The sequence below is a fragment of the Rhodnius prolixus genome, unplaced genomic scaffold (assembly GCF_049639745.1).
Source record: "Rhodnius prolixus isolate KJV_2025 unplaced genomic scaffold, Rpr scaffold_7, whole genome shotgun sequence".
Classification (NCBI taxonomy): domain Eukaryota; kingdom Metazoa; phylum Arthropoda; class Insecta; order Hemiptera; family Reduviidae; genus Rhodnius; species Rhodnius prolixus.
Window position 1 is genome coordinate 29,348,489 of NW_027411582.1, and position 12,405 is coordinate 29,360,893.

The 12,405-nt window shown below is 30.6% G+C and overlaps 2 protein-coding genes across 2 annotated transcripts; one reads left to right on the forward strand and one right to left on the reverse strand.

Moving 5' to 3' along the window:
• The first annotated feature begins 828 nt into the window (after positions 1–828).
• On the forward strand, positions 829–4,911 carry LOC141447348 (nitrophorin-3). Its single transcript, XM_074114786.1, has 6 exons — positions 829–942; positions 2,545–2,653; positions 2,720–2,852; positions 4,132–4,224; positions 4,309–4,425; positions 4,528–4,911. Exons 1-6 carry the CDS (start codon positions 935–937, stop codon positions 4,674–4,676), a joined length of 609 nt encoding a protein of 202 aa, XP_073970887.1. The 5' UTR covers positions 829–934; the 3' UTR covers positions 4,677–4,911.
• LOC141447349 (triafestin-1-like) lies at positions 4,835–11,550 on the reverse strand. Its single transcript, XM_074114788.1, has 6 exons — positions 11,410–11,550; positions 10,490–10,601; positions 9,889–10,025; positions 8,864–8,952; positions 8,598–8,690; positions 4,835–5,966 (listed from the first exon to the last, which is right to left on the reverse strand). Exons 1-6 carry the CDS (start codon positions 11,415–11,417, stop codon positions 5,824–5,826), a joined length of 582 nt encoding a protein of 193 aa, XP_073970889.1. The 5' UTR covers positions 11,418–11,550; the 3' UTR covers positions 4,835–5,823.
• Positions 11,551–12,405: the final 855 nt, after the last annotated feature.

Here is a 12,405-nt window from a genome sequence, read left to right on the forward strand (position 1 = left end):
AATTTGGGTTTTTTAAAGAACGGACTTAGTGTTTGTAGAAGAATTGGTTGCTCTTACAGAATTTATGGAAGCCGAACTAGCTATTATTGGAGAGCAGAATTCTCCAATGCATCTCTGTGCGTAAATAGTTAGCCAATTAAAGTAAAATCTGGTGTGTACACTCACATGACTTGCACTATAATTGACTAGGTTATTGCTATCTTACCTGCAAATTTTGTAACAATACTGAAGTGGTAACTGGCTGCAAGATTGACGCTTCCATAAATTATTCATTGGAAAAGAGAATGGTTTTAGAGTTAATCTGTTCGGTGGAAATAAAAATCGTTTAAGGAATTGTTAAGTTATCTATAACAATTCAGTATCATACTTGGTACTGTAGTAGATATTTTAGTCATTATTGTTACTTGTTTAGAGCTATTTTTATTTTTTCTTGTACATTTCCCACAGATCTTTGTAGTTCCAATCCCCAAAAATGATTTTTCCTCCTCATTAATGTATAATTCTTTATATATCTTGAAATTAGTACCCGTTTTATTATTTCTATTTTTCTTTTTCTCATCTCAGCTCCTCCTTATAAGTATAATTCTTATTGAAGAAATAAATCATTATTAATTTAATTAAAAATTGTCTTCGTCCAAAGTCATACGAATCAAACGATTGGTGCATCAGAAAAAGTTGCACAAATGTAAAACCAACAATAAAATTAAAATTTGTTTTAAATAATTTCTTCAATAAACTGCATCCACAGTGTTGATTAAATAAATGCATTCTAATTTTATTTTTTCTATTTACCTTTGACAATTAATGTGCCACATGCGAATGCATTTTATTAACAAGAGTAAACATAAAAGGTATTACATTCGTTGAAGTTCTGATATATAAGGATCCAGTGCATATCATTGCATTCAGAACTAGTGATTTTCAACACGCCAATATGGAACCGTAAGTAATAATGTTTAAAAACTGAGAAATAGTTTTTGTCTTAATTATTATTATAGTTATTTTCAGTATAAAGTTAATTATAGTAATGTTTTAATGAAATTTTGGCAATTAGTCAACTCTTATATCCTGTGCTTCAATTTTATAGACTGCTGAATGTTTTTCATAACTAACTTATTCTTAATATTTATTTACTGTTTAATGTTTTTATTTCAAAATTTGGCCAATTTAATTAAGAAAGACGATTTTTAAAGACCTACCCTCAACAAACCATATTTAAACCACAAAAGAAGGAAATGAAGGTCAGTGCATAATGCACACACTAAATGTATTTAATCATTTATTAAAACTATTTAATTAAAAATTAAATGTTAATATTAAATGATAGCATTAACAAGAGAAGGGACAAACCAGAATACGCATTGAAGTGCTTCTGAACGTTTGTGTCTAATTACGATATTTTATTTTAATCTTCAAATTCGCCCATCTTTACATTTGAACATCGCCGGCGCCAGTTAAGCTGACTCTACCTGAGTGTGATACATATCCCATGGGATTTGTAAACTTTTTCAAATTTGCAGCTTCTGTAAACTCTAATGTTGACACAGTTTCCTGGCACTCCAGAAGCGGTTTTTATACTCCAACTGTTCATCCTCGATCCGGTAGTCCATAATGCTAAGGAAAAAAAAGTAAAACTTCAAGAAATCAGAAAAACTTTAGTAATTAAATTATATAACATAAAATTAACAGTATCAAGCTGAAAGAACGCTTAACTGGAATCGATTCCAATCCATTTTTGGAGCTTCTTCCTTTAACATCTCTTTGAACTCCTCTTTTTTCTTTTTTTTTAATTCTGAAAAACTTCCGTAAATTATAAATTTATAGCAATATTTTTAGTATTATTCCAAAAGCCTCTTTGTAGTTTGAAAGAGGTAGAATCAATAACGCAGATCTTATATCCATTTCCAGATTATTATTGGATGATCAGTAGTAGGACATTGGTGCCGACATTAAGAACTATTAATGACAAGTCTAGAGAAAACCTCAATAGATTCTTTTATTTTCTATGAAAGGTTCTTAAAGTAACCAATATTTGTTAAATTAGATTGAGAGTTCTCAGTGAATTTTATTTCTCTTTTTAATATTAATTAGGTGTCTTTATTCTAATTAGTTTTCTATCCCTTTTTTCCTTTTTGTAATCTGTAATTAGTTCATTGATTTATTTTTCAATCCCAGAGCAAGATATTTTTTCCTTGATACTTTTAATTGCAAATAGCAATTAGTTTTTGGCATTTTTGCAGTAAGTCATGTACAAAAAGTAACAGGTAGATGTGTATATTTTATATATATATATATATATATATATATATTATTTATATACAAATATAATATATTTATATACATACATGCATACTTAAATTAAGATAAAAAGAGTAGCTATGCAATAAGTTCACGTAAAGTAGATCATGAAGAAAGTACTTCCGGATTAAATTCAATTTCAACATTTTGAGCCGATTACAGTGTGTAATCGGCAGCAAGAGGTTAGTATGAATAGTGTGATGATTACCTGAACTGCACTTTAAGTATAATAATATTTCCATCCAGGTACTCAGCTTTGTTGGCCGTGACCATTCTCTGTCTAACTTCAACAATGGGAGTCAGTGGAGACTGTAGTACAAATATAAGTCCTAAAAAAGGTTTAGATAAAGCAAAGGTAATTTTATAGCAATCTCTCAATTTATAACTAATTTTTTTCATTCTTAAATAACATATTTTGCAGTATTTCAGCGGTACTTGGTATGTGACTCATTATCTAGACAAGGATCCTCAGGTTACAGATCCATACTGCTCTAGTTTTACACCAAAAGAATCTGGTGGTACAGTAAAAGAGGCATTGTATCACTTCAATTCAAAGTAAGTATTAAATAACAGTTAATTAATACTCTTTAACGAAACACGATTTTTTCTTTGCCGGATGCCCATTATGTACATTTCTTTTAGAAATCCAAACATTTATCTGGAGACGATGTTGATGGCAAAGCGTTTGATGCCATATAAAATAAAACCGTTTTAATGAACAAAACAATACTCTTAGATATTCTACCAACTGTGATAATTTGTATCATCTTTTATTTCTAACAATCCTATTCAGTTTGTTAACCTTAACTACACTGCAATTTCAATCCCTCTCTGAAAACTGATCTAAAACTAATTATCCTAGAAAGATGATCAAAGCAAAAGATATAAATCTATATGTTTGAATGTAAATGCCAAGTTTACAGAACAACCTAGGGGGTCATTTTTTGAGAAAATGACCAATCTATTGAGTACAGTTATACTTGCGGTGGGGAATTTACTTTAAACTCGATTTTAGCCGACATTTTGCCTTTCTCAATAGAATACAAAAATAGCAACGTACATTACAAAACCACCTTCAGTGAGCATCTTCCTCTTCTGTATCAGCGGCCCTCTCATTCGAATTTTTTGGCTAAAATGTTCTAAATGATATTAGTAGACTTAAATGTTTGTAATCAACATACAATATTTCTACAAAAACAAAGGAGCAGTCATCGAGAAAAGTACAATACATTGAAAAATTCCGTTTAGTGGCACTTTCTGTCAGCCAATTTTTTTTTTAATTTGGAAAACTTAATGACACAATTGATTGATGACAGTACAACCCATAAATGGTATTTTAGTAAGGATCCCCTCACACATTATCAGCGGCCTGAATTTCACTGAAAATATTTCAAATAAAGTTAGGAATAAATCTACGTTGGAACACCAATTTAAAAGAAAAAATACGTTGCAGCCGTTTTTGAAAAAATCTTTAAAAAAAAAAACTTAAAAAATTTCAGTTGCTATGGTGCTGACCCTCTATTGAGCTCGGGAAGGCGGCGTAAAATTTGAATTCTAGTGGTGCATAGGGTTTGCCAGTGGTTTATCCCTATATTATTAATTGCAAATTTTGAAATGGTTAATTTATATTAATATATTTGTATTGAATTTATATATGGCAGCGACGAAACTCGATCTACTCCTGACCTGCGCTTATTTTGTTAAGTTCTTAATGGTGTTGTATATTCTTTATATTATTTGTTAATAGTTTCCGTGATGAGGAGGATGCCTTTGTTATGGAAACTAATTTTACTTGAAAATAATTTTAACGTCGGTGCGATTCTTTTTTTTCAGAAAAAAAAACATCTTTTTACAATATAGGTGAAGGTAAATTGGGATCGTCTGGGGTACAATACACTGCAAAATATAATACTGTTGATAAAAAAAGTAAGTTCAGACATGTATTTATTCGATTATGGTTCGGATTTCTTATAAAATTGTTGAATTGAACAGTATAACATTTGGTCACAGGAAAAGAAATAGAACCGGCGGATCCGAAAGACTCTTATACACTTACCGTTTTGGAAGCTGACGACTCATCTGCTCTGGTCCACATATGTTTGCGGGAAGGACCAAAAGATCTTGGAGGTATTCAACTCTTTTACTATATTATTCTTAATTTGTGCATAAATATTTATACTAAGAAAAAACAATGTTTTCATTGACCTCCTCAATTTTCTTAAATTTCAGATCTATACACTGTTTTAAGTCACCAAAAAACTGGGGAACCCAGTGCAACGGTTAAAAACGCCGTGGCTCAGGCTGGTTTAAAGTTAAATGACTTCGTTGACACCAAAACACTTAGTTGCACATACGATGATCAATTCACTTCTATGTAGCAAAAATAACCCGTACACAATAATTTTCAATGGAACTTAAAACCCTAAAAAAAAAAATGCCAATTGGTGGAGGTTATATTTACTATATTAACAAACTCATTAAAAATCAATATCAGATTCATTAAAGGTTAACAAGGATGTAATAAGGAAAGAAACAGTTGACATTCACATGGAACTTTAATAAAATTCACATGGAATTAATAAAAATATTAAATAAATGTTTGTTCGCATCTTATATTGCTTTATTCTAATACTCCTTCAACTATTGACTTCTAGAGATAAGTACCATGACGGGATAATATTTGAAGTAGTTTCAAGACAATACTATAAGTTCTAGTCACCTTTTGTTCAGACAAACATTAATTCAATAATAGCGAAGTTCGCAGATTTTGAATCAAGACCATAACTTAGGTATAAACAAATATTATTTTGTATGTAAGTAATATTTAATTATCGTAAACTTGTGTTCCCCCCACATCCTGAACTGTGTTTCGTTGTATAGGGCTCGGCACCATAAACACAATTACAATTAATGTAAACCACTAATAGCAGGATAGTGTAAACGAAATCTTACCACACATCAAAAGCAGACATTAAAACCCCATTAATTTGCCGCAACAAGTACCCAAAGAAGAAATTACTAAGTAATAATCAAATATACTACTCTAATTCAGAACAATTTAAATATTCTATAAAGTCATCTACAATGATTGCTTCCTGCCCACATCATCTTCGGAATTGTCTTTCCTGCAGAATAACTATAATCTGACGGAGAAACCTTATTATTTATTCTACGAACCTTTTCTTTTTATTCATCCCTAAATCATTTAACTTGTTTAATCTTTTAATTTTGTTTACCAAACGCTATAAATAAGTATTTAATTTAATTGAATAAAGGTTTGATTGAAATACTAAATGTATTTTGGTTAGGAAAACTATTTAAATTGATTTTAAAAAAATACTAAATTTTGTTAAGAGAAAGATTAGCTTAACTTTTTTTTTACTGCTAAAGAGTACACAAAAATTTATCAAGAATATTATTATACATGACTTTATAAGCTTCACAGACCTATATACTATGTTATACTATTTTAAAAAATATTTAGTCATTATCAATATTATATAAATTTCTTTTTTTTTATCATTTTTAAAAATCTGGATGTGATTTACATTTAACATTCTTCCTGGAAATGAATTCTTCCAAATTCATTCCATACTTCTTGAGTGTTTCTGTAACTCTAGGATCTGTTGGTCCACTATCTTCTTTTCGACTTAGTACCAAAAAGCCATCTAAAAATATATACATATCATAGGAAAAAAAACATTGTCTATCACATAAATAATTTACAGCTTGTGAATTTGAATGGCTGCAAAAATAACAAATACATTAAATTAAATTTAAAAAAAAATTGACTTTCTCTATACTTTCAATACAATGTAGGGGCAAAGTCGTGAATAAACACATAATTTTTTTTTTTATTTAGGCTGTAATAAATCATATGACCGAATTTGGTCTTAGACCAGCTTCCGAAACACAAATCTGTTGGTTGACTGATCTAGTATTATAGGGGTCATGGATTGACTAATTCTTCAGAGATCTCAGTATTCATGCGGGTTTATCAGCCTAACCACTCCTATACACACCTTCGACTCCACCCAATATAGCTGCAGAGATTGTTGATTTGCACGATTGATTGGATTTAGGAGGCCACAAGCAAACTCTAGCTTCACCTCCGCCCTTCGCTTCAATTGGAAAGCTATTGGATATCATAAGACTTTGGCCCTTCCCTGTTCACATTAATAAATTAAAAAATTAAGACGAAATATAGTATTTTATTAATGTAGTTAATGTGCCAGTACCTCGCGGGACTTAAGGCTAATATAGACTTATCTATACAATACCAGGGGAGGTAAATACGTGAAGGACCTTTTCTAATAAGCCGCTTACGTTTGCTCGGTTTTCAGCCTCATACCCCCGAGCATTTCCTTGAAAAAATAGCTCTTCTGATCTACTTAAACTTGGTAAAAGGTAATACTGACCTGTGTAGTATTGCACCTTTCTCTATCTCCCTTAAAGCGATTTGACCGTGTTCCATATTGGACAGACTATAAATTTTGCGCTTTTGACTTTTCTCATTCTTACCGGAATTAACTCTTTCCATAAGGGCCCAGGCAACTATCGTGTTATGGACCAGAGAGAAAGATACATCGATGTACATGTCCACAAACAAATCGATTTTAGCACATAAACTAATTCTGTTAGCAAATCTTCCATTGTTTGTATATAAAAAAGGTTATAAATCAATATGGTACGTGTTGTGCCACACTTACTAGGTGTCAGTATTTCTGAATGTTTCTGCTCATGATGTAAACATTTTTATTAGAAGGTAAACTGATCTTTGTTTAATACGTTTTCAAATTTACATTTATAAATATATCAGTTTTTATAATATTTAGGAAGTGTCAATGCCTTGAGTGTAGTACCTTGGGCAATCGCGTTAAACAAACGCCACCTGAACCAAACTGTTACTTGCACCATCTTCAAGCGTTACCCGAGATTGATTTTATTGATTCGAGTATGTTATACAGTATTTTTCAATTAATTTTCCCTAACTTGTACCTATTATATCAGTACATCAAATTCTGCGAAAACAGAAGTCAGGCGGGTTTTATCCTTTAAAATGGGTTTAGGGAAGAGTACCAGTGTTATCACGTTTAAACAACGGCAGTTATATGTGAAATTAACATGTGCCTAATAGAAACTGTTTCCCACAGTATCACAAAAAAACAAACAAATTTCTCTGGTCCAAACGAACATTTTTAAATTTATCATTGAAGTAAATACGTATGTTGTTTAGTTTTTATATTGTTTGCTTCGTACAGCAAACTTAATAGTATTGAAATATCTACCACTTTAGCGTACGAACCGATTTTACGGATTTTCTTGAAAAAACTTTCAACAATTTTCTTCAAACTGCAGTACCAGTTGCATATGTGCAGATCTATGACTTTTATTTGAAACATTTTTTCAGGAAACTTAGATTGAGGGCAATTCTTTGAGAGGGGCGTGATAAGGCTTTTCACTAAAGTGCTATTACTGCTTGTGTACTGTCTTCTATCAGTACTGTATTAATAAGAACTAAAATACTAAATTTTAAAAAAACTAGTTACCTTTAGTGCTATTTTACGGAATAGTCTCAATAAATTAGATTTTATTGCTAACGGCTCCTAAGGATTTATTTAAATCTTAGTCATACTTAAACTCATAAATCTAAAACTTTTACTTGAAAAGTTTTCCCCAAAAAAATCTTATTAAGAAAACTTCTCTGAGAGAAAGTGGATTGATTTCATCTGAAGTGTTAAGTATTAACTGTAATTTAAACATTCGAAGTTTGAAGAAAATGTGTTTGTTAGAACTTCGAGAATAGTATTTAGAGGATATCGGGTTAGTGTTCACACCAGAGTGTTTGATGGCGAATTTCAAGTTGAAATTATAGTTTCAATCAAATTTCCGAAATGGGGGAAAACCGAAGAAAATATTTTATTTGTTTCACGATTTAGAGACTGATTTCTTTTTACAGTTCACAATTTTTAGATGTTAGTAAGGGTAAACTTCTAAATACCATTTTATGCTCAGCATCGTAAACAAATTTAACCAAAGATTTGTCAAGAGTCTGTTTTACGTAGGAAAGATGAAGTCTCAAATTATCCAAATTCTTAAGTGGCCGTAAATTTTTTTTTTTGAGACGGCCTGTGTGGGTTAATGTAAAGTATACATTATTGATGTGTGATATGGTGTTTGTAGTTTATGAATGGGTATAAATATGAATAGTTTGACATATCAGCTATTTCTCCAGTCTATAGAAGAAGTGTACCTTTGTATTGTGTACTAGAGTGTAAATTTAAAGTGTTGAATGTTACCTCCTTCTTTACTGCATATATAAAATACAGCGAAGTTTTCATAATCAGATTCTGCTACTGTTCCTTCCATTTGGAAATTTTCTGTTACTTCTTCTGTAAACAAAATTAATTGTTATTTTGTATTCGTCAGTTCAGAATAACTAAATGATATTCATTGTGGTTTATTGGGAAACGGTGTGGTATCTACAACTCTTCTGATCTCCAGCATATATAGCGATTTTTATAGATTCTCTTCATATTATAAATGTACAGAGTTGGTCTCTCACCTTTTCTCAGTGTACATTGAAAAAGTATTTTTTCTTGGGTATTTTTCACATTTCCAGTGCAGTTAATTTGAATGAATTCTGGTTTTAGCCTAAAATCACACAAAAATACTCATAGTAAACAAATATTTTCAGTAAATTACTAAAACACTGAATTTAGGCAGTATTTCAAATTTATATTTTAGTGGTTTACTAATACATATTTCTTGCCTTGGCACCTTGACTGTAATAAATTTTGAAATAGAAACTACAGTTTTATATTCAAATGATCTACTGAAAGTCTCACCATGTAATATATAATAATTGGGTTCGAACCTAATCGTTTGCTTCAAAAATAAGATTATTAACCATTTGCTTTAATCGATTGTTATTGAGAGGATGGAACTTATCCATTTCAGTTTTGAATGGTGTTCATTCACAATTTAAAATGTAAGCCCTGTACTTTGCTCATGACTTAAATCTGAACAACAGTTAACTTTTTTAGGATTTATGTGCTTTAGAGTTAGAAAACTGGAATATTGTTAGTGTAATTATTTATCTTTTGTTATATAATTTAGTTTTAGACGATGCCTGCGGAACGGCAGTTTTTTGGGAGTTCTTGCTAAAGTATCATGACCTAATAATAGTGGCAATCTGGTTTAGTAATGATGCTGAGGTTCTGCAGTTAATTGTGTTTATTGTTTCGAAAAAGAATTGTTTACTTATTTGAGGTTCAATTGGTGTGATTACAGCACTTTTGCTCTTTAATTCAAAAAGAAATATTGTATATTAATGGAATATAAAAAAAGGGTCACGAAAAAATATCTTAATAGTACATTTTCAAGGTTCCACCTTGTGTTAAGTCTACCGACATGGAATGTGTGATTAAAGAAGTTAGTTTGTCATCGCCGACTAAAAAAAGTCAACATAACTTGAAGATTTCTACCACTTCTTGTGCCAAATACATTATCTATTTTATTAACCAAGAGTTATGTGTTAAAATGTGCAAATAAAAGTTTCAAAAAACTGTACTGCAAAAAATTACTTACACATCAGAATAGGCGTATATTACGTGGCTTATTGTGCCATCTTCCAGCATCCTACTTTTACTTTCTTGGCAGACTGTTGTATTGGATTGTCCTTCTTCACGTTTAATGTTGAATAGAAACCAGTTACCTCTGAAATACTAGACGCATCAATTAGTCAAAATCAAAAAGCAAAGTTTTATGTTTAAATGTTTCTGTTCTGATCTTAACAATTAAAAAAATTATTGAAGTTCAAAAATGGAAATTAAATTAACTTATATTATCAATTTAATCTAATCAGTTAACTGTCTTATATCTCAATACTCACTTGTGATTTCAAATAAACAAACTCCAAGTTAAACAACAACCTTTAAATCAATTAAATTTTTTGGCCGAAAATGTTTTAACTAGGCACCTTTTTTTCTTGTATATGTTTTACCTACTGGTTATTTATTATGGAACAAAAACTTATTAGAGAGGAACAAAATCGGGCCTTTTTTTAATCATGCTTTCTTAATATATCCAAATAGAGTTAAATACAGTTATTATTGATTGGAGTTAATATTAAATACATTTATTAGAGTTACTACCAAATACAGTTATTATTAAATCTATATCCCCTTACCTTTTGAGGTTCAAAGTTTTGTTTAACAGGTACTTTCAAACATTCTTTCGGTTTAATTTGAGAATCTGCAGTCGCGAAGGTCAATGTCGCAAAAATTGCCAGCACGATGATCCTTAAATAGAAATACATTTTTGTAATATCCATCATAATTTATTTTCATATTTTATATTTGTAATATCCATTATTATTTATTTTCACATTTTCTACTTTGTAATTAAATTCAAAGAGAAGGAAGAGTCTAAAGAGAAACTCAACTAACATGATCTAAAAGAATTTATTGTTAAATACAGCAGCTAACTAAGATTACCAAGAAGCCTCAGGAGTCTGATGATCCCTACAAGCGGCGAAAGAACTGCAATAGAGTTGAGTCTTTCATAAGTGCTGCAACATTGCCACTTTTAAGAATTTATGCATACTTAGTTGGGACTTGTCACAGAAGTATGAACTTGGATGATCATCAAAGAACTGGTTTGACAGCTTTGCACGGTCTCTGGATATATCTTACTGGAAGGCATGTGTAAGTTTGACTGTCTTCGCTAATGGATGCCAAGAAATCTTTAGCAAGAAACATACAAGATAAACCTGTTTCGAGCGTACAACCATATAGAATATTAAGTGATCTTAACAAAGCAGTGTGCGTCTTCATTGGGCAAAGAACCGTGCAATGTAAGTCAAAAATAACCAATTGTTATTTAAGATCTCCTTAAAATAATGGACCCAAAACCGACCATGATTCAAAAAGGAAAATAAAAAAAATATTACTTTCATTTCCAGATGAAATTCAATGTCAGCGCAGTGCAGCCAAAAACAATTATCTTTAGAAAATCAAAAACAAGATCTAGCTAACTGATTATCTTTAGATTAAATAAATAGAAATATTTTATACTAAAAATATAAAACAAAACCAAAGTAAAACTCACATCTTCATCTTTGTTCGTTTAAGATTCTCTGCTAATATAAATTCAAACTACGACTGTACAATTTATATCTTATCTCCCACCATACCAACATTCATAAATTTTATTTTTTCTTATAATCTTTCCGCATAAATTTGCGCGGTGCTTGCCCTCTTTGATTAGCATACGATTACTCTCTACTGCAGCCAGTAATCTTATCGTAAACAAAATGTAATTAACTTTGCTCCTTGTTCATATTAATTTTATTCTATTTTTGTTTCTGTGTTTTACTTTAATTTAGAATTGTTAGCCCTGAAAAGTTTTCTTAGTAAGACGGAAAATTTATTAGTCTGTGAATTACAGATATTTCATAAATTGTTGAGACTGTACACCTTTTATTGTGAGACTAATTTAAATTCATTAATCATTATTATATCGTTATTCTTTCTAATTCATTTTTCGTTTTTTCATTTTTTTTTCAATTATAGAATTAAGTTTTCATGAGAAAAATGGAGATGCACCATACCTTGTAAGTTGAAACCGTTTGGATAAAATATCATTAAAAGCAAAACTTGAGAAATATCAGAATAAACATGGACTTAGTGTTGACAGGTGAGAAGGTTAATTGAAGGTTTTTTTTTAACTTAACACACTTATGCTTAATAAGTTTATTTGAAATATTTGTTTTTAAATCCCCTTTAAAGTTCCATTTTTGTGTAATATAAGAAACATCTGTGTTGATTATGTATGTAACAAATTCGAAACTTTGAAGGAAATCGGTTGATCATTCTCGGTTATTAACACATTCCAGAATAGTAGTTTTAGAAAGTCAGCGCGTATGCTCCATACTACGTCACTAACAGACCCATTTACTCAGATCTATGTTTTACTCAAGACCCTAATTTTGCAAAGAAATTTTACTCCCTGCTTTTCGCACAACCTAACCCTTTCAATGACCAACTTTCATCTTTTACTCTTCCTGACAATTCAAACCGTCGATTGAAAAGGCGCTGACCCGTC

What these genes read in the sequence shown, in the direction of transcription:
- LOC141447348 (XM_074114786.1), top strand. An exon ending in ATTGTATCACTTCAATTCAA is followed by an intron (nt 2,853 to 4,131) that starts AGTAAGTATTAA and finishes CTTTTTTTTCAG; the next exon opens with AAAAAAAAACATCTTTTTAC. An exon ending in AGGACCAAAAGATCTTGGAG is followed by an intron (nt 4,426 to 4,527) that starts GTATTCAACTCT and finishes CTTAAATTTCAG; the next exon opens with ATCTATACACTGTTTTAAGT.
- LOC141447349 (XM_074114788.1), bottom strand. An exon ending in ATATACGCCTATTCTGATGT is followed by an intron (nt 8,953 to 9,888) that starts GTAAGTAATTTT and finishes GTGTGATTTTAG; the next exon opens with GCTAAAACCAGAATTCATTC. An exon ending in TATATGCAGTAAAGAAGGAG is followed by an intron (nt 5,967 to 8,597) that starts GTAACATTCAAC and finishes ATATATTTTTAG; the next exon opens with ATGGCTTTTTGGTACTAAGT.